Genomic DNA, 27,025 nt, shown 5'->3' on the forward strand with positions numbered 1-27,025 from the left:
GGTTCTTGCAGCTTCTTTTTTAGAAGCTAGTATTGTTAGCATTGCTAACAATATTTGTATCAGAATGCATGTCTTTATGTAATATAACTTTGGAAAAGCACGGCATATCATCTCCACAATCTCCAGCTTTTTTTTTGGAAGAGGGAAAGCCTAATGTCCCAGACCAGTTCCATAAAACAAAAAACTAACTGTTTGTTGCAAAACTAATCTAAGCAGACAAAGCTGGTAATACAGCATGGTGTAAAAGCATACCTCAACGGCTGAACCATTAAAGGGTCTCTAAGACCACTAAAATACATCGACAACATATCCATCAAGAGGCTAGAGCTAGGTTTGCATGATCAAGAGAAAAAGAGAGATACATTTCTAGTTAGGTACATTCACAACTCCCTCTGATGAGTATCATACTAGATCAGCCAGTCATTCGAAAATATCATCCGCTATACCAGCTTATACCAAATCTGTAGTGTTCCAGAACAAGTCCAATCATACTCTGATGGAACTGTTCATCTCAATCAACTTTAAAATCATTCACTAATAGATTGAATTAGAGGAATTCTGCTGCGAGAAGGAGCAATAGCAGCTGTTTGTACAACAGAAAAAGAAATTCTTCCATAATACTCCGAAAGGTAGGCATGGAAAAGACAAGAGGTTTGACATATTACTTAAGGGTCATCATCCGTTGCTGACACATCTGTTGTTGAATCAGCAGCGTATGACAACATCCAACTGATTATAGCTTGGGGCGATGCTATTTGGCATTCTGCTAACTCTTTGCATGCTTTGTTATACCAGATGTTTCTTTCAGGGTAATCGAAAGTGACAAAAAATGATTGAAGCGATCCTGCTTTGGACAGTATAAACTTCATAAAGCACATATGATTTGACAAGTACTTGACACCACTCAGAGACACACATTTGAGGCCTGAAAACAAGTCATCCTGTATCTCCGAATTTAGAAAATCTTCATCAATTTCAACTTCAAATGGGGAATATTTAGTATCACGTGTCTGTAAAATGAAGCCCAAAAATTGTAGTGCAATTTATTAATTCAATTAGCCAAGAAATGCTTCGAATTGTGACAATATCAAGGGGCTTAGCAAATATTACCTTAATAGTAAGGTCTTCAATGTGAGGAGCACATCTCAGTAAAGAAATTATCACCATAAAGCTTGAGAGTCTGCAAAAGGTAACGGTCAGGGATGCCTTCCTCAGATTCTCAAACCTCCATGTAATCCCCTCCAATGGATTTACAGTACACTGAAAATCATAAGAACATGGTTAGGATTGACATATGGTCCATGATGCTAGTTTATATTGAGACATACATTAACATAAGAATCATATATTTGCATACCCTTACTTCAAAAAATATATATATTTGGATACCATAATCTTGTAGTTACAAGTGTCTTTGAAGCTGACTTTTTTAGGAGTTAAGTTTCGTTTCGTTTGCACTGTATCTGAATGCATGTCTTGATCACACTGCAAAATCTGGTTATTTCATCTGTTACAGAGATCTCTCTACAGGCTCCTACCGTATTTTTAGAACGAAAGGCAAAGCTCCTAATATCACAGTCCCATTCAATAGAAGAACAGTTTCAAGTTTCTCTAAGCAGAGGGCAGCCTTCAAGTTCTAATACCGGACAAAACATTCAGAACAGACCGTCAGAGACATGAGACTGAAACTCAGAAGAACACTGAAATGCTGCAAATAAAAGGTGGATGAACAGCGAAATGCTACAAATGCTTTCAGTAATTGTTAGGAAAGCTGGATGAGAAGGTAGTTGTGATTGAAAATGAATGCAACTACTGATAGGTACCAACTGTTCAAAGGATTTGATTCCGTACCATGGTTGCCTGTGCGTCGAACCAAAGTGTATTGACGGCAGCAATTTGTCGGAAAATATCGAGGAAGTACTGTGTCCCGAGGAGGCAATCCATTGAGATGGACGCCTCCTCCAGCAACGGGAGTTCCTGCGCAATCCGGCAGCCGTTGTCTCGGTAGAGAGAAAAGATGTCGATCGAGAGATTTCTGAGTTTGGGCGCCTGAATAACCCACTCTTCAATGGCGTCGTGCTCGGCCGAGGGTCTGGCGATTACGTCCTTCAATTTAAGCACAGCGAGGTCTGGCGCTGCAGCGATCAGGTGCCGGAGCTGCACGGTGCCGCCCTTGAACAGGAGAGCGACATCAGAGAGGGTTAGCGAGGCGAGTTTGGGGAAGCCCGTGAATCCCGGTTGCGCGGGCGGCATGCGGCAGTTCTGGAGGTGGAGGTGGACGAGCGCGTCGCAGGAGAAGAAGGCGGGGCCGAGGACGACGGCTGGCTTGGGGAGGAACCAGGTGGTTTCCTCGAACTGGAGGGTGAGTTCCTCGACGCGCTTGCGAGCCAGGGCGCGGAGCCAGCGGGAGGTAGTGGTGCCGAGGAGGTGGCCAAAGCGGGAGCCGAAGCTGCGGACGGGCGCCGCGCACCGCCAAAGGACGCGGGCGGAGGAGCGCCGCGGGGGCAGCTCGACGCGGAGTTTGGGGACGGACTCCCATCTGCGGCGCCACGCGCGGGAGAGGCAGCAGAAGCGGACCAGCCTCTCGAAGGGGACCCGCGCGAGGATAATGTGGAGGATCTCCTTGGGGAGGGACATCAGCTTGTCCGTCGTCCCCTCCAGCGACGGCGGCGGCGCCTCCTCCGCTAGCAGTCGCAGGCGCTTGGTGGACGACGACGAGGGGGAGGAGGAGGAGGAGGAGCCCGAGACCGCCATTGTTTTCGCGTTGTTTGGAGATGGCTTGCGGACGACGCTATCATCCGACGGTGTCTCTTCTAGAGTCTAATCTTTCGAAGAAACTTCCGGAGAATTTATAGAGTTCTTTGGAAGGCGGTGTGCCGTCGCGAGGTTTGCCCCGAGGAGCAGAGCAACTGATGTGTTGTTTAGTTAGCAAAAGTTTTTGTCAAAAAAAATCGTATTAAATTTTTAGAGACCTAAACAGAGCATTAAATGTAGATAAAACAAAAAACTAATTACACAGTTATGTGAGAAATCGTGAGATGAATCTTTTGAGCCTAATTACTACGAGATTAGCCATAAGTGCTACAGTAACCCACATGCGCTAATGACGGACTAATTAGGCTCAAAAGATTCGTCTCGCGGTTTCGACATCAGCCGTGAAATTCGTTTTTTCATTCGTGTCCAAAAACCCTTTCCAATATCCAATCAAACGTCTGATATAACGTGCAAAATTTTTTATTTCACCAACAAAACACCCCCGAGCAAGCGAGCGTTGATTCCCTGTTTCTTTGGATTTTGAAATAAGTTAGTGTTTTTTCTACAGTAGTTTAATTTAGAGTATTTGCACTTAGGCCTATAAGAAACTTATAAATTATTTTCTTAACTATAAATATGTCCTTTCGTTCACCCTCTTATAAACAAAACAAAGGGATGGTTACCAAACGATATATTTGATACATTTGCAGAGGCAAATAGTTTATAAATAAACCTTTTATATCTATATCTATGCTATAAAAAGGGGTAAAGATTCTGTCTAACTTTTTCGTCCGTCGCTGACGTCATCTGCTTTAGGCCACGCTCGGGCGCACTTTGCGCTGGGCTGGCGCCCTAGTGTCGTACCGCCTCACCTGGACTCATGGGCCTATCGTCCAATCAATCACGTGCAACTATATTATTTTTGTCCACGCTGAGCCACGCTCGCGTGCTTTGCACCAGGCCGGTGCCGTACCGCCTCACCCCCGCCATCCGATCAATCGTTGCAACCAGATCATTTTTGCCCACATACCAAATCACCTACCTATATATAGATCAATATATATGTAGTAGTATTACTTATAAATAATATATCATCTATGATCAAGGCGCGGCTGCCCTCAATGTCAAGGTAATGCCGCCGTGAATATGGAAGATAAGGTAACTAATATAGTTGTTCGCCAAGAAAAGAACTAATTAAGCAGTTCGTGTTATTTTGTTGGCATATATAGCTCTGTATGTAGTTTAGAGGTCCAATTAATGATCGTTGATTTCTGCTAAAATTTCACAGTTGGGTGATCGGTAAATTATTTATAAAGCTGACCTAGATCACACATCCTAATTATTATAGGTGGATTTGTTTGTTAATCAGATATGAGTAAGTCGTAATTAATATATATTATGGTAGCCGTAATTATGTTTGGCGATCTAAATTATTTATAAGCTGACCTAGATCACACACCATCCAAATAGAGGTGAGTAGATCGTAATTAATATACAGTAAGGTAGCCATAATTATATTAAGAATTCATATATCTTCTCTACTATTATAAAAAAAGAGTAAAAATTTTGCTAGAAAATTTTTGTTCGTTCTCTGCGAGCGTCGTTCGTCGTACATGAGCGCAAGACCAGTGAGTGGGCCATGCGCGTAGTCTGCGTCGCCCGAGTGGGCCACGCGTGAGCACAGGGCTAGCCTCGCTTGAGTGGGCTACGCGCTGTCATCCGTGAGCGCATGATCAGGTTGATTTTTTCTCACTACACGTTTCTCACAGAACTGAGTCGATCTAAACTCCTGTCAAGTTATTAATTCACTCTTACTCATATATCTCATTGTGATGCTAATACCACATTAATCAATCTATTTTAACATGTACACATACATATGGATATTTTTCCGATAGTGATTTTGTACATATACCCCATCTTTTTTTTATTTGGCGTTGTTTACTTTTAAGTCTATGTTTGATCATTCATCTTATTCAAAAAAGCACGTAATTATTAACTATTTTTATGATTTGATTTATTACTATATAAATTTTAAGCATAAGGTATAGTTTTCCATATTTGGATGAAAAAAATTTGAATAAGACGAGCGGTCAAATGCAAATCCAAAATTTAATAGCTTCAAATAGAAGAGCGAGACAAAGGGAATATATTTGGTGGTTATAACTTCCGTAATTTTTTCGACCGATGTTGAAATATGAATTAATTTTAGCTTTCTCCCGTTGTAATGCACGGGCACTTTTCTAGTATATATATAATATGTGCATCCCTTAGTATAAGTTATTTTATATCCCTCATTTTGAATGCCTCCCAAGGCCCATCCCATCACCCAACTCTCTTTCCAAGGTCCAAAAATCACCTCCATCTCAATTAAAGGTTGGTCAAAAAGTTTCCACCGTGGGTCAACCTCATTTTGGGCTTTCCCTCATATCTATCTAAGCCCAGCACTCGACTTATAGAAATTCTATAGTAACACGAAGGCAAAAATATAGTAACACGATAACTAATTTACAGTAACAGTGTCAAAACATACCCATGAGGGATCTACTTTTTTAAAGCACTGTTTTCTAACAATGTGGTACAAACATTTTTAAAAAATGATATATGAGGTGAGAGATAAAGTTGATTAAAGTTTAAAATCATAAGAAATATCTATAAGTGCGGTAACGATGTGTTCTATGTACTAATAACACTATGTTGCTATAAAATATGTGTATAGTTACTGCACAATTGCAGTAACGTCGTGATATAATTACAGTAACATCACGGTATACGTGCAGTAACATGTGTGTTGCACAATTACAGTAACGTCGTGATAGAAGTATAGTAACATTAAGATAGAATTACAGTAACATCATGACTGCATAATGTTGCTACATTACAACTAATGCATGTGAGAGAGCAAAAAGATTATATTCCCAATCTTTAGAGAGAAATATCTCATGTGTTTTATATTATTTTTCAAAACCGATTTCACCACAGTTGTTAAAAAATATGATTTGAAAAACTAGATCCGTCATGACTATATTTTGACGTTGTTACTATATTTTATAAGGCATGTTACTGTATGCCGTACTTTTTAGATAGACGGGAGTTGACAGAGGTGAGGTGTGGAGGACGGTAGAATAACGGGTTTGACCGGTGGTAGAGAGCTTTGACTAGACTAGAAGAGGGGTTTTGGGCGTTTGGAAGGGGGTGGAAGATGGTTTGGGCCTTATGAGGAGAGGGGTCATACAATAGATTATTCTAAGGGGTGTATATATATATATATATATATATATATATATATATATATATATATGTGTGTGTGTGTGTGTGTGTGAGTATTTAGCGATCTAAAAGTCAACACTGAAAAATAAATTACGATGAAAAAACCTCAAAATTAACTGCAAATTTAAGGTTCAAAATTTAAAATTTTTCTCATAACCATAAGCAAAAGTGAAAAGATAAGAGCGTAAATTTCTTTAGGCATAGTGGGAATTTGAGGTATTTTGGAATGCTTATAATCAATCTAAACCATTTATCCTACTCAATCCATTTCATATTATAATATTTTTCAAGCTATATCTAGATTATTCTATTGTTCAATGTATATTAGTTGTATTATATGTCTAGATTTATTAGTATATATATGAATCTAACAATACTAGAAAGTCTTATAATATGAAACAATTGAACTATCAATTTACCCTACCACATTAACTATTAATAGTAAAATATAATTTTCTATTGAGAGTAAAAATTATAAATCAACACTAAAAGTTTTTTATTATAATTATTTTTATCTTGACTTTTAAATCGCTAACAACATGAATATAAAAGTTTTATTTATATTTTTTTTGCAAATACGCCATTTGGTTTTTTCCCTGAAAAGACAAACAAACATCCCTAGAATTGACTAGATTATATAAATCTACATATATATATATATATATATATATATATATAACTAGTATATATTGATCAATAGATGGATGTAAATGTAGGATGGCAACAGAGTAACACAACTACCAGAGAGGAGGAGAATGGTAGGTAGATCAAAAACACAAATCTTTTCACGGAAATAAAAGATTACCTTCACAAAAGCCTTACCAAAACCTCCGGTCGCACTGCGAATGTACCACCGGTCAAACCGCCGTTATGTGGCCGGTCAGACCGCTCGCATAACCTCGGTCAGACTAACGTTGTGTGGTCGGTCAAACCGCCAACCTACCTGCGGTTAGACCATCGGGATCCTAGAAAAACGCCAATCGATAAAGCTTCAAGATGTAGATTGAATCTCTCGACTTTTATTGATCAACCAGTGTTTACAAAGTGCATAGAAAGCACTCCTAACAAAACTTTTAATCTAATATCGAAATAGAGTCGAAAACCTAATTTTCTCTCTCAAACGGCACAAAAAGCTCACCGGGGGCATACCCCTCGGTACCTATTTATAACCTCAACGTGGCCATGCAAAGCCCACGTATCTAGCACGAATTAGGACTCCCAATCTCGTGGGAAAGCAATCCTTATCCGTAACTAACCATATCTCTATCTCTAATACAACAAATCTCTCAAATCCGGACTCTATCCCAATTCAACTTCCATATCCCATACGCACACAATATCTCCATCGTATGCCATATGGAATCTTCACCAACCACGTGCATTGAACTCTAGCCTAAATATCCCGCATGATATCTCGACCGTTGGACGTCACCTTATCTCCAAGTTGACTCCCGATCCATCACCGGTATACTCTCCCGAGGCATGAAGTCACCTACACATGAATCAAACAAAGAAACCATATTCCAAGACCAAGCTATCTCCAACTTGACTCATTATTAGCAACTGTCTCGGTTGGGTCCGATGTTCTAATTTGGTTGCGCGATTGCTAGCTATCGTATAAGTTTCACCTTGAGTTACTTCTGTATCTTGAGTTGATCTAGTCGACCACTTTGGGCGATCTACGTTGGTTTGATATTTGCTATTTGACATATTCAATCTAATAATGTCTCAGTTCGGTCCGATCTAGTAGATTGCATTTATCAGATGGTTTATATCAGATCAATGTATTTTGCTCATTGTTTACATCAATATTTACATCAGTCATCAGCTCATCGGCTTGATAGCAATCTAGATCCGTTTAGTATCTATCTTGACATTGCTAGGCGTAATCTTGATCTGTCTTGGTTTGGTCCGATCTTCTATGATTATTCTTAGCGATCTGGGCTAGATATTTTATAGATCTTGGTTGTTTGTCAATCATTTATAGCCGATGATCTTTGTCAATCTACATGCTTATCATATTTACATCAATAGAGTAGCCGATTGCCTTACTGCATTATTTTTATACCAATCGGCTAGATTTATTTAGATCGGTAATTATTTTGTGTTGCATCGGCTTAAGAGGAATCACATGCAAGTTGGTTTTGGCCGATCGCAGCAAAGTACTAATTGTTTATTTAATTATTATTCAAGTATATTTGTATCGGATTCCCAACCGATCCAAGCTTTCAAGAACCGATTGCTTAGTCCATTGGCTAAAAGCTACTACATCAACATCCGATCGACTGGATTTTTTGTTACCTATGGGCTCGATAGCCGATTGGCTTGTTTTATTCTTCATCTTGTTAGTTACAGGATCAAACTGACTGGCACGCCCGTGCACCTTCTAAGAATTTAGGTCCTACACTGGAGCATTATGAGAAACGACTCTCAGGCCTTCGTGAGTGACACGTCATCGGATCACATTTTGACATCAACACATTTTTGGCACGCCTGGTGGGACTAGGCGTGCTAAAATTTACTCACAAGCAATCGTCTGATCAGAAGCCAGAGATGTCTTCCGAAGAAATAGATGCCAAGAACTCACTCATGATGTAGGATTTGACAGAAGAACAGTGGCGACTGGTGGAGGAACATGTGACAGATTTCGAGAAGCGTTGCCTTCAATCTTTTGTCATGACACAAGAAGGACCAATTCAGAAGATTCAATTCCCCAAGACGATGGTTAAGACACTTCAAGATACAGTTGATGAATCGGTTTGCCCTGCCTTGTTCGATCGATCTGGAGTTTTGGTGAGTACATTGCAACATTTAATCAAGATAACACTCGATGGATTCATTGCTCAAGGTATTCGACTCGAGGGGCAATATCGGCTAGAAGAACCTTATCAGTATTGGCACAATAAAGACAATTCAAGGGACGATGAGTGGGCCGATAGAGTTTTTGAGATCATGAGGGAACAATTTGGGATCAGGCCAAAGGAGGAGATATATATGTATCAGCGACCATATCCTGAGTGGTTTGATAGGGTTCCGTTGCCTCACCGATATAGGATCCAAGAATTCTCCTTGTTTTCAGGGCAGGATAATGTTTCTACAGTTGAACATGTCAGTCGATTCCTAACATAGTGTGGAGAGGCATCGCCCATGATACTCTAAAGGTTAAGTTGTTCCCACTGTCACTATCTGGATCGGCGTTCACATGGTTTTTATCATTACCTCCAAATTCTATCAGAAGTTGGGCCGATCTAGAGAAACAATTTCACAAATACTTCTTTGCTAGCACGGATGAGATGAAACATAAAGACTTAATTCTTGTTAAGCAGCAGGAAGTAGAATCGGCTATGGAATACATACAATGGTTTTGTAATGTTCGTAGCCGATGCTATTGTTTAAGATTAAATGATAAACAGTTGGCAGAGCTTGCATTCGAAGGACTGCTAGAACCTATCGAAGACAAATTCTTTTGTCACGAGTTTGCAAGTTTGGCCCATCTTATTCAAACGACATCGGTTCATGAAAGCCGATTACAAGAGCCTGAAGAAGAAAAATTTTGGAGTCGTCAAAGTCGGAGTAGAGAAATAATTCTGAAGCATGAGTTCTCATACTTCAAAACTGGGGGGCATGTGTTAACACCAAAATTTGATAAATTTCCTTATTAGATTCGGATAAAGAAAGGCACAATCACCAACATAAATTTTATCTGGAGCAGTTCGAATTCAACAGGGAATCATGAAGATCAAGGCATGACGACGTAAATTTATCTATTAATTAGAGTTTGTTAGGATTTTTTTATCTCTAAAAGAGTTAGAGTCTAATCGAGACTTATTTGTTTCCATTTATCTATTGGAAGTTGTGTTGTATTCAGTAGGAATTAGAGATAGAGTCCACATAAGAGTTGTTATTTCTTTTTATCTAGGGTTAATTTGACCCATGCCATCGCAAATATGTGAATTTTAGAAAAATGTCATTACAATTCGTGTATTCGTAGCCGTGCCACTCAAATTTTACGAAATTAGAATGATGCCATCGCCGTCACGTTTTCCATCTTCTTGCCATCTGCACGTGGGACCCACTCGTCAAATTCAACTTCTTCCCTCCCATCTTCACTTTCCCCACCCCTCTGTGATGATGGGACCTTCACATGCGGTGAAACCGGTGGTTCGGCGGCAGGAGGAGGCGGCGACAGCCGGGGAAGCCAGCAGAGGCTGCCGTGCAGATCAGTGGTGAACCGTTGTTCCGCGGCGTCGGCCGTGTCGGAAGGAGATCTCCGGGGATCATGGCCGCCGGTTGGACTTTGGCCATGGCGAGGTGGGCCACGTCCTTGCCTAGGCTCCTCCTCTCTCACGCCTTCTGCGTCGGTGCCGCGACGCCGAAGCGGGTGCTCGTGCCGGTTGTCGCCGGCACGGAGCAAGTGGAGGCGGCAGCCACCGCTGACATCCTCAACCGCACCGGTGCGTGGATCACCGTCGTCATGGTTGACGCCGCGGGGGACCATGGCCTCCTGCTCGAGGCTGCCTTTGGGTTCAAGCTCGTCGCCGACCTGGAAGGCGAGGCCTTTGACCTCATTGCCCTACCAGTGTGTCGCACATCCCTTGGTTCCCACTACCATAGATCTTCCCATGCCGCATGTGAAGATGGGAGGGAAGGCAGATGGCAAGATGGAAAACGTGACGGCGATGACATGCTTCTAATTTCATAAAATTTGAGTGGCACGGCTAAAAATAAACGAATTGTAATGGAATTTTTCTAATTTCACATATTTACGATGGCATGAATCAAATTAACTGTTTTATCTATTAGGAGTCGTATGTCGTGTTCAACGTGGACTAGCATCCACCCGAGGGTATAAATATGTATGTCTAGGGTCATTTTAAATGATCTACATCATAATTTAGATCAACTACGGGCGAGGCGCGACAGCCCCGAGCGCGGGCGAGGCCGGAGGATGCGGGCGGAGGTTGGGGACGATTTGTCATGACCAGAGTCTTACCGTAGTTAAAAATTAATTAAATAATATATTAAAAATAATTTATTAATTAAATTTCAAGAGAAAACCGTGTATAAATTAATTTAATTAATGGGAAGCTTTTTGGATATTCTAAAATCTCCCAAAAGTATTTTAAATTATTAACAGGATTTAAACTTGAATTTCAGAGTAAAATTTGTTTAAACAAACTTAATAAAAATCAACAAAATTGGAGGTAATTTCTTTTTTTTCCTTTTCCCTTTTTCCCTCCTTCCTTTTTTCCCCTCTCTTTTTTTTTCCTCTTTTTTCCTCTCTTTCTTTCTTTCTTTTCTTTCTTCCTTCCTTCTTTTCTTCCTTTTTCCCTCCTTCCCCTGTACGATCTCCACCCCTTCCCCCTCCCTGTCGCACATCCTTCCCCCCAGCTCCTCCCTGGTCGCACTTCCTCTCCCCTCCCTGGTTTGTGCGATCTCTGCCTCCCTCCCTCGTGGACGCACTCCTCCCCCTTCCGTAAGTCCCACCTCTCCACCTCTGTCTAGCAAGCAAATCCCGGCGGATCCTCCCTCGCTGCCATGCTTCGGCGTGGTTCTGCCATGCCAAACAGTAAGCAGCGGTCCGCCTATTTTTCTCCACCGAATCTTAGTTTCGCATACATTCTACTCATGTGAATCAATCTATTTTGATCTACCGTGTAAGTCTTTAGGTTTTCTAATCTAATTAGCTAGCGTGAGATCGATCTACATCGATCTACAGTGCGGGGTTTAATTTTGTACGTGTAAGATTTATTTTACGCTAAAGTCATTTAGTTTCTGTTTAGCGAATCATTAAATCTCGATTTAATGGGTCGCTAACTCCTGCCGTTGTTCCGCTAACAGTTCACGGTTTCGCTTCACGGTTCTAATTCGTCGTGCGAATCTCTGATTCGTACACGTTTTGGTTCTATTTTGTGAATACATGTTCTGTTCACGCTTTCCCAAGACAATGCCTCCCCGCGCAGCTGCGCCACCCGTTTACCCGTGTCGCGTCGTTACCCGTGCGATTGCACCGATGGTCGCCGCGTCTCTGCCGCGCCCGCAATCGTCGGCGTGCATCCCGCAATCCCCTCCTTAATCACCACTCCACTAATTGCTCCATCTCCTGCCTAATCGAGTCCACCAATCACTACCCCAAACCTTGCCCAAATTCTCGCTTTCCATGTTCCCGCTTCCTTCCAAAAATTTGGCGCTGCCCCTCGCTGCCGCTTCCCTACGTCGCGCCGTATTCCCAGCCATCCCGCGTCCTTGCCATGCTGCGCTTGCACGACCGCGTTTGCGCCCGTGCCCATGTCCTGTCACATTGGCGCTGCGATCGCCATGCCGCGCAACAGCCCACAATCAGTGCCATAACTTCCGCCACCAATTCCACCACAAATCATGCTCCGAATCATGCCCAAATATCCGCTTTCCTTGTTTGCCACACTTTCCAAATGAGCGATGCCCCCTCCTATTTAAACCCCTTTGCCGCTCGCCGTTGCCGTCTTTTCCACCGCAACCCGAGCCGCCGCTGCCAACGTCGCGATCGTCGAACCCGTCGTCCGCCGCCGGTCCCTTCACCGTCGGATCACCGTCGTCGAGATCGCGTCGCCAATCACCGCCGCCGGGCACCGTCTCCTCCACCACCACTGGCCGTCATCCCCTCTATCAACGCCGTTGTCCCCTCCGCCGCCGCTCCACCCCGGTGAGCTCTCTCTCCTTCCTCCTCTCTCCCTTCCTTTGTTTTGCGGTGCCGCGCCATCGAGTCGTCAGCTGCGTGCCTCTCCTCTCCTCGTCGACCGCCGCCGTCAGCCGTATGCCGCCTTTGTGCGCGCGCAGCCGCGCCATCATCCCACGGCGCTCGGCCGCCGTCCGGCCGAGGCTGCGCATCTCCCTCCCTCGGCTGTCACCACCGCACATGCCACCGCTCCCGTGCGTCGTCGCCGAGTGCACCGGCGCCGCGCCGCCGCTGCTGCTCTTCCCCGGCCGTGCTCGCCGCCGCCTCGGTCTCCCGTTCCCTTCCTCCTCCCTCCTCTCTCCTATCGCCTCCGCGCGCGCAAGCCGTCGCCGCCGCCAACGGAATGCGCCGCGTCCTCTCCCTGATCCCCTCGCCTCCTCTCCTCTCCACCGCGTCGCCCCCGCGCCGCTCCGTCGCTGCCTCTCTCGCCGACCGCCGTCGCCGCCTCCTCTCCGCTGCACCGCGTCGCCGCCCCGCTTGGTCACCGTCGCCCCGCACTAGCCGCTGCGCCGCTTCGCCCGCGGTGCGCCTGCATCGTCGCCGCACCGCCGCCGACCGCATTGCGCCCTCACGCCCGTGCTTCGTCGTCGTCGCACCTCCGCTGCACACGCCCGCCCGTCTGCCCGTCTGCTCGTCGTGCCGCCGCTCGCCTTTGCCTCGCCACGCCGCACCGCCTCACCGTCTCGCCAACGCGGCTAAGCCGCTGCCGCCACACCGCTGCTTTCCACCGCGCCACCGTGGTGTCATGTCGCCGTTGCCGTCGCCTAGAGCAGTTGTCGCTCGGTAGCCACCGCTAGGGCGTGTCGCCGTCTCCGCGCTGTCGCCGCTGCTATAGTTGTACCGCCGCCGCTCGGCGGCATTGCCTTTGCTGTGCCACTTGGCCAACGTGGTCGCGTCTCCCTCCCTCGCGTCGCCGCCCCGCTCTCCCTCTTGGCCGTGCCTCCGCGCCGCCGTTCCCCGCTTCGCCTCCCTCGTCGTCGTTGGGACGCCGTCGCCAGCCGTGGCTCCGCCATCCGATCGCCCTCTCCTTCCTCACCTCCAGCTGAAGCCGAGCCGTCCCTGCTCCCTCTCTGTTTTCTCTCGCTGCCGCCCTGGGCCCACATGTCATCCCCCTCCTCCCTCTCTGTCACTGCCATGACGGTGTTGACGTCAAAATGTGAACATTGACGTGTCACACACGAAGGCCTGGGAGTCAATCTTAGACAGCTCCAGTGCAGGACCTAAATTCTTAGAATGATGCACGGGTGTGCCAGTCAGTTTGATCCTGCAACTGATAAGATAAACAGTAAAGCAAGTTGATCGGCTATCGAGCCGATAGGTGAATAAATATCCAGCCGATCGGATGTAGGTGCTGCGACGGTTAGCCGATAGGCAGAGTAATCGGCTGTAAAAAGCATGGATCGGCTAGAAACTCGACCGAAATAGAATTAAATTAAATATTAGACCAACATAATCCGCCAAATTACTTATTAATCTCAGTCGATCGGATGAGCCCCTATAACCAGATCGAACCAGACATACAAAGATTGGACTTAACCAAGACAGTATGCAGTCGAGCACAATATGATTATAGGAAACATGAAGATCGATAAGGCTAATAAATAAACCAACGACTTACTTGGACTAAACAATGAATCATATGTTACGATTAGCTAAACCCAACTTGCATGTAATTCTCATAAGCCGATGCAACATAAATAATTGCCGATCTAACTAAATCAAGCCGATGGGCATAGAAATAATGTAGTAAAGCAATTGGCTACTATATTGATGTAAATATGATAAACATGTAGATCGGCAAAGATCATCGGCTATAGACGGCGGACAAACAACCAAGATCTACAAAATATCTAGCCCAGATTGCTAAGAATAATCATACAAGATCGGACACAACCGAGACAGTTCAAGATTAAACCTAGCAATCTCAAGATAGATACTAAACAGATCTAGATTGCTATCAAGCTAATGGGCCGATGACTGGTAACCTATCGGCTGGTACTCCGATAGAACAATGAACAAAATACATTGATATGATATAAACCATCTGACAAACGCAATCTACTAGATCGGACCGAACCGAGACAGTACTAGATTGAATATGTCAAACAGCGAATATCAAACCAATATAGATCGCCCGAAGTGGTCGACCAGATCAACGAAAGTGATCTAAGTTGAAACTGATACGATAACTAGCAATCGCATAACTATATTAGAAGATCAGACTGAACCGAGACAGTTCTAATCTAGCCAAACGATTGCCGTGGTCTGGCGGAACGATGGACTTACCCCTCCACTGGATATCGAGACGATGCAGCCCCGCGTCAGGTGCCAAATTCCGCCGGAGTTGAAAACCTCGGACAAGAGGGTGGCGATGCACCGAAAATATTTGATCTAATTATGATGTCGATGAAAAATAATGACCCCGAGCATACATATTTATACCCTCGGGTTGAGGCTAGGCCGTGTTGGACACGACATACAACTCTTAATAGATAAAAAGAAATAACAAACTAGTCCTATGCGGACTCTATCTCTAACACACAAGTCCCGATCGGACTCTAACAACCTTAGAGATAAAGGAATAATCTAAACTAACTCTAATTAACAGATAAAATTAAATTACACGGACTCTGATTATTCTCGAATCTATCTGTAACATTCGAGGCCTAATCGGACTCTACCTCTTATCCGATCCGGACTCCATCGGCTGAATGCGAGTCGTATTCCTCCTGGCCTTCTATCCGATTGCACTGCTTCCTGTCTGATTCGGTCTTTAATCACAGATTAATCCATAGCGGCGATTTGCTAAAATCTGGTGTTAACAGACGGGCCCGCACACCAGCCACCACCTCCCTCTGAGCCGTGGGCCCTGCTTGGCAGCCCGATCTCCCCTCTCCGGCTCATGGGTCCCATGTGTCAGCCGGTTCCCCCACTCACTCCCTTTCTCCCTCCCAGTGGGCCCCTTGTGTCAGCGCCTCCAATTAATTGCGCGAAAAATCAATTAAGGTTTTCCTGTTTAGTTTAATTCATAACTAATTCATCTAATCCCTGTTTAGGTCCATTCAAATTTCATTAAATCTAGAAAAATGCCAATAATCCAATAAAAATAGTCTCTTTCTCTGTTTCAGTAGTTTTATAGCTTGTTTTTGTCTGTTGCTCTGTTTGTCGTAGGTTTTTCGCCCGTCGAAGCACTGATCTTCCTCGAAGTTGTCGCCGAATTTTCTTGTGGGTCAGAGCAAGGCAAGTGACACCATTCTTTGATCATATTGAACCTATGTTTATAAAATTCCCCCGCTTTACATTCAAACATGCATTACTTTAGCAAATTTACTTTACTTTATTTATTTATCTATTGGGCATTTACCTTTATTTATATCCGTTGATTACCCTTTATTCTTATTGTTACCCTAGGGTTAATTTGACTAGAAATAGGTTTACGAAATGCTTAGCCATGCTTAGTTCACCTAGCTTACCTGTTATCATTTAATTACTGCTAGACTTGATAGACCTTTAATGGTTGTGATCATGAGTAATCTCCTGATGTGGATTAATAATAACTAAAATATTGCTTATGGTGGGCTGTGGGTGCATGGTTTTGAGAGTCACGCCTATGGCAATTAAGGGCTGGTTCTCGGGAAATCCTGGAGGTCTTACACGTACTAACCACATGCCGAAATGGGTAAGGTGGGATTTAAAGCATGGCTTCGAACTATTTGACGTACCAAGGCAAGGTGGGCATGATAAAGTATGGATGGGAGTCATGGTGTAATGATGGCCTATGATGCTTTCGGATTCACCAAGGCACAAGAGGGGACTGCCCGACTTGATGTAAAGAAGGGGGTGAAACCTAAAGTGCCGTGCGATTGAATAGGGAGGGTTATGGGACGGGTCCTATCACAGTTTCCTTTCCGTGGTATCGTAGTGATACACCGGCGCACGTTCAAGTGTAGTGGAGATGTGTCTTGTGGGTAAAGTTGTACACCTCTGCAGAGTAAAACTATTCAAATAGCTGTGCCCGTGGTTATGGGGCGAACTGCCAAATTCACTAGGATTAGTCAAATCTTTAATAAATTGATGAACTTGGAACTGGTTTGAAACTGCGCAATGTGGTGTAACATTGGGCAGTGCTTTGGGTCTGCCGCAACATGGTGTAACGTTGGGCAAAGGGTCGACCCTATCGCTACGTGGTGTGATGTTCGACAGCGGTTTAGGCCTGTTGCAACATGGTGTAACATTATTTTCAAGTACTTTACTTTACTTCTTATTTAGTCTGTTTACTACTTTGTTAAATAAATGTTGCTTTGTGTAATTTAACCTTAGCCTATCCTTGTTACCCTATTGCATTCATTATTCTCCTCTCTTGGGTGTTACTTGCCGAGTACCGTGGTTTGTACTCAGGCTTGCTTAATTTTTTCTCACCAGAGCAAGAGCTAGAGCCTTTATCAGAAGGGGGTTGTTCCGAAGGATGAAGTGAGGTTCAGTCCGCCGTCAAGAATGACTGTGGAGTGGAGCCATTATCGCCAAGCTGAAGATTAGATGGTTCTAGTCTTGTTTCTCTTTTTCCACTGCATTTCGATAGATAATTGTTTTTATTTGTTTTTAAGTCATGGAACTATGTATTAATTTGTCATAGTGTGTACTCGGGCTGATTTCTGGACCGAGATTTACTACATGCTATTGTTCAGAAATTGGTGTAAATTTCTAGGCGTGACACGATTCCAACATGTGGGGCCCACATGTCGGAGTACCGGTAGAAGGGGGTGAGACTGGACTTCAGGAGAGAGGGATTGGGCCGCGGCCTTGCGGTCGGCCTAGCTGGGAGCGACGGAACGAGAGGAGGGAGGAAAGGGCGGGCTGGCGAGGAGAGAGGGATTGGGCTGGCGGCCTGGGCCGAAAGGGCAGGAAAGGAAAAGAGAGAAAGGAAGAGTGAAAAAAGAGAAAGAGGGGGAAAAAGAAAAAGAAAAAGAAAAAAGGAAAAAAATTGCCTCCAATTTTTACCGATTTTTATTAAATTATTTAGGCAAATTTTATACTTTGTAATTCAAATTTAAATATTGTTAATTATTTTAAACGCTTTTTGGATATTTTAAAATATTCCAAAGAGCTTGGGCTGGCGGCCTGGGCCGAAAGGGTAGGAAAGGAAAAGAGAGAAAGGAAGAGTGAAAAAAGAGAAAGAAGGGGAAAAAGAAAAAGAAAAAGAAAAAAGGAAAAAAAAATTGCCTCCAATTTTTACCGATTTTTATTAAATTATTTAGGCAAATTTTATACTTTGTAATTCAAATTTAAATATTGTTAATTATTTTAAACGCTTTTTGGATATTTTAAAATATTCCAAAGAGCTTCCAATTAAATTAAATTAACTGCACTGGGTTTTTCTCCTGAACTTAATTAAACAATTTTTTTTCAATGTATTATTTAATTGATTTCTGGCTAGGATAAAACTTAGGGCGTGGCATATTTTCACTGAAGTTTATTTTTTAGCCATAGCTTTTAGATCACTAAGAATACATATATTATTTTTTTTATTTATAAATTATTTTTATTTGCAAATATATGGTTTGGATTCTACAGAATATATTGGGAAGTATTGATATTCTCATAGTCAAGTATGATCTTATTTATGCAGGTGATTCACAAACACTATGAAGAGAGACTCTCCGTGATACTGTTGACTACAAACCAGGCTCTTTTGCTAGGCGACAAAGTAAATGAGCCACTCGTATCCAGTTATTTGGAAGTTTAGAAGTTTGATCAATGTCTTAAAAAATAAACTATTTTTTGACTGAAAGAATTATTTTGCAAATATGCATTTGCAGATTTGCTTAGGAGAAGTCGCCTGGAGGCTCGAGCCTTAGCATTTAAACCAGGGTTTAGCTTCCCGCCGGGGTTTGGGTAATCACACCTTGGCTATAAGCACGGTACTCACATGGCAAAGGTGGTAACCACGACAAACCATGAATAACTGGATAAAGAAATTCTAGAAATAGTTGCCGACTAAGAACATTCTGGTAGATAATCCAATAAAATTATTTCAAACATTTGTCACTCTTCCAAAGCTATAAAAATTCCTAAAGGCACACCAAATTTTCGAGGGAAAAGATCTATCGATATTTACTTAAAAAAGAAAAATCTTATGAATATTAATACAATTCATCCTTCTAGCGAGGATAATTCTAGTTGCTCCCATTCTAGAACACATCGTAACTGAATCATGTGATGTCGCGGGTTCCAAAGTTCAACCCAATGTCTAGCAGTGACATCACGAATCCCGCTCACCCAATGGCAACCAGGCTATATCTCATTTTAACCGCTACTCCGACCGTCCAAAATATAATCCCTCCATTTCACGACGTAAGACTTTTTAGTCTTGTCTATATTTATATATATACTAATGAATCTAAACATATATATAAATTATATATTCATTAATTAATAAATTTAAACAAGACTAAAAAGTCTTAAAATATAAAACAGAGATAGTAGCTATTTAGAATGAAATTTAATACTACCTTCGTTTCATATTGTAAGACCTTCTAGCTTAAATTCATCGATTGATAAGTATGTATAATTTATATATATGTTTAGATTCATTAGCATCTATATGAATCTAGACAAGACTAGAAAGTCTTACATTATGAAACGGAGGGAGTATATATTATATGACTACGAATCTGGATATGTCTCCTATCTAAATTCATAATACTATGGATCAATCCTAGATAGCTATATTTTCATATTTTGAGACAATAGGCTGTACATAAAAGAGAATCAGGACTCAGGAGGATACATCAACCCAGCAAAGAAAGCCATGCAGTGATTTGAAGTAGCACACTGACGTCTCCAATTGCCACAAGATTTCAAAAAACCTCACCAAATTCTGAACCTAGCTGTCGACAACATTTAGTTATGCAATTCTGAAACCCTGGCTGTCATCAAATTTTGATCATGCAGCAGTTCGATTTAAAACCAAAACGACAGACATGAAAACTGCTCCTGCTACTCTGCTAGTACCCACTAGCCCACTATTGCAACATCCTTAATAGACTCTAAAATACATTGACTACATTTCCATCAAGAGGCTAGAGCTAGGTTTGCATGATCAAGGGAAAAAGAGAGATACATTTCTAGTTAGGAACATTCACAACTCCCTTTGATGAGTATCATACTAGATCAGCCAGTCATTCAAAAATACCATCCTCTATACCACCTTATCCCAAATCTGTAGGGTTCCATAACAAGTCCAATCATACTTTGATGGAACTGTTCATCTCAATCAACTCTAAAATCATTCACTAATAGATTGAATTAGGAGGCATTCTGCTGCGAGCAATAGCAGCTGTTTGTACAACAGAAAAAGAAATTCTTCCATAATACTCCGAAAGGTAGGCATGATATATTACTTAAGGGTCATCGTCCGTTGCTGACACATCTATTGTTGAATCAGCGAATGGATAGATCCAATCATCAGTAAAATTTTGTCTGACTATAGCTTGGGGCGATGCTATTTGGCATTCTGCTAACTCTTTGCATGCCTTTTTATACCATATGTCTCTTTCAGGGTAGTGGAAAGTGACAACAAATGATTGAAGAGATCCTGCTTTAGACAGTATAAACTTCATAAAGCACATCTGATTTGACAAGTACTTGGCACCACTCAGAGACACACATTTGAGGCCTGAAATCAAGTCATCCTGTATCTCCGAATTTAGAAAATCTTCATCAATTTCAACTTCATTTGGGGACCATTTAGTATCACGTGTCTACAAAATGATGGCCAAAGAATGCAGTGCAATTGATCAGTTCAATTATCCAAGAAATGCTTCGAATTGTTAAGATCAAGGGGATTAGCAAATATTACCTTAATATTAAGGTCTTCAATGTGAGGAGCACATCTCAGTAAAGAAACTATTGCCATAAAGCTTGGGAGTCTGCAAAAGGTAACTCTCAGGGATGCCTTCCTCAGATTCTCAAACCTCCATGTAATATCCTCCAATGGATTTACAGTACACTGGAAATCGTAAAAACATGGTTAGGATTGACATATGGTTCATGATTCAAGTTTATATTGAGACATACATTAACATCAGAATCATATATTGGATACCGTAATCTTGTAGTTACAAGTGTTCTTGAAGCTGACTTTTTTAGGTGTTAAGTCTCGTTTTATTTGCTCTGTATCTGAATGCATGTCTTGATCACACTGCAAAATCTGGTTATTTCATCTATTACAGAGACCTCTCTGCACGCTCCTACCGTATTTTCAGAATAAAAGGTAAAGCCCCTAACATCACAGTCCCATTACATAGAAGAACATTTTCAAGTTTCTCTGAGCATTCAAGTTCTAATACCGGACAAAACATTCAGATCAGACCGTCAGAGACATGAGACCGAAACTCAGAAGAACACTGAAATGCTGCAAATAAAAGGTGGATGAACTGTGAAATGCTACAAATGCTATCAGTAATAGTTAGGAAAGCTGGATGAGAATGTAACACTAACAGTGATTCCGTACCATGGTTGCCTCCGCGTCGAACCAAAGTGTATTGATGGCAGCAATTCCTCGGAAAATATCGAGGAAGTCCTGGGTCCCGACGAGGCAATCGATTGAGATGGACGCCTCCTCCAGCAACCGGAGTTCCTGCGCAATCCGGCAGCCGTTGTCTCGGTAGAGAGAAAAGATGTCGATCGAGAGATTTCTGAGTTTGGGCGCCCGAATAACCCACTCTTCAATGGCGTCGTGCTCGGCCGAGGGTCTGGCGATTACGTCCTTCAATTTAAGCACAGCGAGGTCTGGCGCTGCAGCGATCAGGTGCTGGAGCTGCACGGCGCCGCACTTGAACAGGAGAGCGACATCAGAGAGGGTTAGCGAGGCGAGTTTGGGGAAGCCCGGGAATCCCGGTTGCGCGGGCGGCATGCGGCAGTTCTTGAGGTGGAGGTGGACGAGCGCGTCGCAGGAGAAGAAGGCGGGGCCGAGGACGACGGCTGGCTTGGGGAGGAACCAGGCGAGTTCCTCGAACTGGAGGGTGAGTTCCTCGACGCGCTTGCGAGCCAGGGCGCGGAGCCAGCGGGAGGTAGTGGTGCCGAGGAGGTGGCCGAAGCGGGAGCCAAAGCTACGGACTGGTGCCGCGCACCGCCAAAGGACGCGGGCGGAGGAGCGCCGCGGGGGCAGCTCGACGCGGAGTTTGGGGACGGACTCCCAGCTGCGGCGCCACGCGCGGGAGAGGCAGCAGAAGCGGACCAGCCTCTCGAATGGGACCCGCGCAAGGATAATGTCGAGGATCTCCTTGGGGAGGGACATCAGCTTGTCCGTCGTCCCCTCCAGCGACGGCGGCGGCGCCTCCTCCGCTAGCAGTCGCAGGCGCTTGGGGACCGAGACCGCCATTGTTTGGAGGTTGCGCAAATTTGGAGGTGGCTTGCGCACGACGCTATCATGTATCATCCAACGGGGTTTGGTTTCTTCTAGAATCGAAGCTTTCGAAGAAACTTCTGCAATATTTATAGAGTGCTCTTTGAAAGGCGGTGTGCGGCGGGTGCGTGCCAACCGAACAAGCCCTCATGTGGTGCCTCCTCATGTTGACTCCCCCGTTTCTTTGGATTTTGAAATAGGTTTGAGTTTTTTTCTATAGTTGTTTGATTTGGAGTATTTGCTCTTAGGGCTATAAGAAAATACAAAAATTTTACTTCTAAATTATTTCTTTAACTATAAATGTGTCCTTTCGCAGTTTCGTCCATGCTCATTATAAACGAAACAATCTGGCTTAAGGGGCTGTTACCAAACGATATATTTAATATATTTGCTGACGACAAATAGTTTGTTAAAAAAACTTTTATATATGAGTATTTAGCGATCTAAAAGTTAACACTGGAAAATAAATTACGATGATAAAAATAATTACAAATTTAAGATCCAAAATTTAAATTTTGTCTTACCACCATAACCCAAAGTGAAAATATGAGAGCATAAATTTCTGAGCATGGATAGGCATGGTAAGAATTTGAGGTATTTTTGAATGCTTTATATTGATAGTATAATCAATCTAAACTATTTATCTTATTCAATTCGTTTCATATTGTAAGATTTTCTTAAGATATATCTAGATTAATCTATTGTTCAATGTATATTAGTTATATTATATATATAGATTCATTAGCATATATATGAATCTAACAATGCTATAAAGTTTTATAATATGAAACAGTGGTAACTATCAATTTACCCTACCATATTAACTATTAATAGTAAAATATAATTTTCAGTTGAGAGTAAAAGTTATAAATCTATGGCTAAACTTTTTCATTATAATTATTTTTTATCTTGAATTTGTGATCGCTAAGAACATGAATATAAAAGTTTTATTTATAATTATTTTTCGTTTGCAAATATGTCGTTTGGTTTTTTCATGAAAAAACATACCACCTAGAATTTACTATGTTATATAAATCTAGACATATATATATATATAACTAATATATATTAATCAATAGATAACTAAAAAATTAACGCATGAAATGGAGGGAATATTTTTTTTTTGAGAAAAGGCTTTTTAAGCCCTGCTTTTCATAAAGCAAAAGACGGTTGTGCTGGGATTACCATCTTACAATGTAGCGAGGTGTCCAAAAACTACAGAACAATCACAAGATTTTACCTCCAACTCATACAACCAGAAGCAGACAACTAGCTACCAACTCCAAGAAACACAATTAGAGACTAGATTATTTATTCATTTTCAGTTGTTTCTAAGAACGATGGTTATATAATCAACATTATCTATTTGTATACCATGGCTAGTCCTGGAGAGGGGTTTTTAATACACATTTAAGTTCTAAAATTCGTGTTAGTAATTTTTGGATGTGACAACTAAGAATTCATATATAAAATTTTTATTTACAAATTATTTTTATTTGTAAATATATCGTTTGGATTGTACAAAATATATTGGGAAGTATTGATATTCTCATAGTCAAGGATGATCTTATGAGCGAAAGAGTATGCAGTCTAGTAGTTACAAGGGCAGAGTATGCAGTCTAGTAGTTACAAGGGCTTTAGTAGCACATGAGGTTTTAGGTTCGCTAAAAGATAGATAAATTATTTTTTGACTGAAAGAACTATTTTACAAACATGCATTTGCTTACGAAAAGTCACCTGGAGCATTAGCGTTTAAACCCTGGCAAAGGTGGTAACCATGACAAACCATAAATAATCCAATAAAATTATTTCAACATTTATCAGTCTTCAAAAGCTATAAAAATTCCTAATGGCACACCAAATTTTAGGGGGAAAAGGTTTATCGGAATTTACTTAAAAAAAGAAAAACTTATGAAATTTTAATATAATTCATTCTTTTTGCGAGGATAATTCTAGTTACTCCCATTCTAGAACACATCGTAACGGAATCATGTGATGTTGCGGGCTCCAAGTCCAACCCAATGTCCAGCAGTGACATCCTAATCCCGATCACCCGATGGCAACCGGGCTATATCACATTTTAACTACTACTCCCACCGTCCAAAAATATAGCTATTTAGAATAAAATTTAATATATCATATGACTACGAATCTAGATATGTCTTCTATCTAAATTCATAGTACTAATATGAATCAAATATTATGCTAGATAGTTATATTTTCATATTTTGAGTCAAGAGGCTATACATAAAAGTGAATCAGGACTCAGGAGGATACATCAACCCAGCAAAGAAAGCCATGCGGTGATTTGAAGTAGCACACTGACGTCTCCAATTGCCACAAGATTTAAAAAAAACTCACCAAATTCTGAACCCTGGCTGTTGACAACATTTAGTTATGCAATTTGAAATGCAGCCGTTTGATTTATAATCAAAACGACAGACATGAAAGCTGACTATTGCAACATCCTTAATAGACTCTAAAATACATTGACAACATTTCCATCAAGAGGCTAGAGCTAGGTTTGTATGATCAAGGGAAAAAGAGAGATACATTTCTAGTTAGGTACATTCACAACTCCCTTTGATGAGTATCATACTGGATCAGCCAGTCATTCAAAAATACCATCCTCTATACCACCTTATCCCGAATCTGTAGTGTTCCATAACAAGTCCAATCATACTTTGATGGAACTGTTCATCTCAATCAACTCTAAAATCATTCACTGATAGATTGAATTAGGAGGCATTCTGCTGCGAGAAGGAGCAATAGCAGCTGTTTGTACAACAGAAAAAATATTACTTAAGGGTCATCATCCGTTGCTGACACATCTGTTGCTGAATTTTGTCATCAGTAAAATTTTGTCTGACTATAACTTGGGGCGATGCTATTTGGCATTCTGCTAACTCTTTACATGCCTTTTTATACCGTCTGCTTCTTTCAGGGTAGTCGAAAGTGACAACAAATGATTGAAGAGATCCTGCTTTGGACAGTATAAACTTCATAAAGCACATCTGATTTGACAAGTACTTGGCACCACTCAGAGACACACATTTGAGGCCTGAAATCAAGTCATCCTGTATCTCCGAATTTAGAAAATCTTCATCAATTTCAACTTCATTTGTGGACCGTTTAGTATCACATGTCTACAAAATGAAGCCCAAAGATTGCAGTGCAATTGATTAATTCAATCAGCCAAGAAATGCTTCGAATTGTGACAATGAAGGGGCTTAGCAAATATTACCTCAATATCAAGGTCTTCAATGTGAGGAGCACATCTCAGTAAAGAAACTATCGCCATAAAGCTTGGGAGTCTGCAAAAGGTAACTCTCAGGGACGCCTTCCTCAGATTCTCAAACCTCCATGTAATCCCCTCCAATGGATTTACAGTACACTGAAAATCATAAGAACATGGTTAGGATTGACATATGGTCCATGATGCAAGTTTATATTGAGACATACATACATTGACATAAGAATCATATACTTGGATACCGTAGTGTTGTAGTTATAAGTGTTCTTGAAGCTGACTTTTTTAGAAGTTTCGTTTTGTTTGCAGTGTATCTGAATGCATGTCTTGAATCTGGTTATTTCATCTGTAACAGAGACCTCTCTACAGACTCCTACCGTATTTTCAGAACAAAAGGCAAAGCACCTAACATCAGTCCCATTCCATAGAAGAACATTTTCAAGTTTTTTCTGAGCATAGGGCAGCCTTCAAGTTCTAATACCGGACAAAACAATCAGATCAGACCGTCAAAGACATGAGACTGAAATGCTGCAAATAAAAGTTGGATTCAAACTAATTGACGACTCATAATCATTCAAGGTTACCTTTAAAAATCCCTTCAGTAATATAGTTAGGAAAGCTGGATGAGAATGTAGTTGTGATTGAAAAGGAATGCAACTACTGATAGGTGTGTATAATTAACAGTGATTGAAATTTAACCAACTGTTTCAAGGATTTGATTCCGTACCGAGGTTGCCTTTGCGTCGAACCAAAGTGTATTGACAGCAGCAATTGGTCTGAAAATATCGAGGAAGTCCTGGGGACCGAAACTCCCGACGAGGCAATCAATTGAGATGGACGCCTCCTCCAGCAACGGGAGTTCCTGCGCAATCCGGCAGCCGTTGTCTTCGCAGAGAGAAAAGAAGGTGAGCGAGAGATTTCTAAGTTTGGGCGCCCGAATAACAAACTCTTCAACGGCGAAGCGGTCGGCCGAGGCTTGGGCGACTACGTCCTCCAATTTAAGCACAACGAGGTCTGGCGCCGCAGCGATCAGGTGCTGGAGCTGCACGCCGCCGCCCTTGAACAGGAGAGCGACATCAACGAGGGTTAGCGAGGCGAGTTTGGGGAAGCCCGGGAATCCCGATTGCGAGGGCGGCATGCGGCAGTTCTGGAGGTGGAGATGAACGAGCGAGTCGCAGGAGAAGAAGGCGGGGCCGAGGACGACGTCTCGCTTGGGGAGTAGTAACCAGGGGATGTTCTCAAACTGGAGGGTGAGCTCCTGGACGCGCTTGCGAGCCAGGGCGCGGAGCCAGCGGGAGGTAGTGGTGCCGAGGAGGTGGCTGAAGCGGCCGCGGAAGCTGCGGACCGGCGCCGCGCACCGCCAGAGGGCGCGGGCGGAGGAGAGCCGCGGGGGCAGCTCGACGCGGAGTTCGGGGACGGATTCCCAGCGGCGGCGCCACGCGCGGGAGAGGCAGCCGAAGCGGACCAGCCTCTCGAAGGGGACCCGCGCGAGAATAATGTCGAGGATCTCGTTGGGGAGGGACATCAGCTTGTCCGTCGTCCCCTCCTGCGACGGCGGCGGCGGCGCCTCCTCCGCGAGCAGTCGCCGGCGCTTGGGGGACGACGGCGAGGAGGAGCCCGAGACCGCCAT

At 42.7% G+C, this 27,025-nt stretch overlaps 3 protein-coding genes across 3 annotated transcripts; all 3 read right to left on the minus strand.

Moving 5' to 3' along the window:
• On the minus strand, positions 1–2,895 carry LOC107304783 (FBD-associated F-box protein At5g60610-like). Its single transcript, XM_015840375.2, has 3 exons — positions 1,852–2,895; positions 1,111–1,260; positions 1–1,010 (listed from the first exon to the last, which is right to left on the minus strand). The coding sequence occupies exons 1-3, from the start codon at positions 2,752–2,754 to the stop codon at positions 666–668; spliced, it is 1,398 nt and encodes a 465-aa protein (XP_015695861.2). The 5' UTR covers positions 2,755–2,895; the 3' UTR covers positions 1–665.
• Positions 2,896–19,542: 16,647 nt separating this feature from the next.
• Positions 19,543–22,121, minus strand: LOC102701933 (FBD-associated F-box protein At2g26860-like). Its single transcript, XM_015840064.2, has 3 exons — positions 21,252–22,121; positions 20,598–20,747; positions 19,543–20,499 (listed from the first exon to the last, which is right to left on the minus strand). The coding sequence occupies exons 1-3, from the start codon at positions 22,119–22,121 to the stop codon at positions 20,140–20,142; spliced, it is 1,380 nt and encodes a 459-aa protein (XP_015695550.2). The 3' UTR covers positions 19,543–20,139.
• Positions 22,122–24,357: 2,236 nt separating this feature from the next.
• On the minus strand, positions 24,358–27,025 carry LOC102702210 (FBD-associated F-box protein At2g26860-like). The gene is made up of 3 exons (XM_015840065.2): positions 26,123–27,025; positions 25,390–25,539; positions 24,358–25,291 (listed from the first exon to the last, which is right to left on the minus strand). Exons 1-3 carry the CDS (start codon positions 27,023–27,025, stop codon positions 24,944–24,946), a joined length of 1,401 nt encoding a protein of 466 aa, XP_015695551.2. The 3' UTR covers positions 24,358–24,943.

Source organism: Oryza brachyantha, chromosome 8, assembly GCF_000231095.2.
Source record: "Oryza brachyantha chromosome 8, ObraRS2, whole genome shotgun sequence".
NCBI classification, from domain to species: domain Eukaryota; kingdom Viridiplantae; phylum Streptophyta; class Magnoliopsida; order Poales; family Poaceae; genus Oryza; species Oryza brachyantha.

Bases quoted from the DNA above. Each gene is read 5' to 3' on its own strand.
- LOC107304783 (XM_015840375.2), bottom strand. From the start codon at position 2,754: ATGGCGGTCTCGGGCTCCTCCTCCTCCTCCTCCCCCTCGTCGTCGTCC. The intron at 1,261-1,851 runs GTACGGAATCAA...TATGATTTTCAG, and splicing joins TCGACGCACAGGCAACCATG to TGTACTGTAAATCCATTGGA. The intron at 1,011-1,110 runs GTAATATTTGCT...TTCATTTTACAG, and splicing joins TTGAAGACCTTACTATTAAG to ACACGTGATACTAAATATTC.
- LOC102701933 (XM_015840064.2), bottom strand. From the start codon at position 22,121: ATGGCGGTCTCGGTCCCCAAGCGCCTGCGACTGCTAGCGGAGGAGGCG. The intron at 20,748-21,251 runs GTACGGAATCAC...TACGATTTCCAG, and splicing joins TCGACGCGGAGGCAACCATG to TGTACTGTAAATCCATTGGA. The intron at 20,500-20,597 runs GTAATATTTGCT...ATCATTTTGTAG, and splicing joins TTGAAGACCTTAATATTAAG to ACACGTGATACTAAATGGTC.
- LOC102702210 (XM_015840065.2), bottom strand. From the start codon at position 27,025: ATGGCGGTCTCGGGCTCCTCCTCGCCGTCGTCCCCCAAGCGCCGGCGA. The intron at 25,540-26,122 runs GTACGGAATCAA...TATGATTTTCAG, and splicing joins TCGACGCAAAGGCAACCTCG to TGTACTGTAAATCCATTGGA. The intron at 25,292-25,389 runs GTAATATTTGCT...TTCATTTTGTAG, and splicing joins TTGAAGACCTTGATATTGAG to ACATGTGATACTAAACGGTC.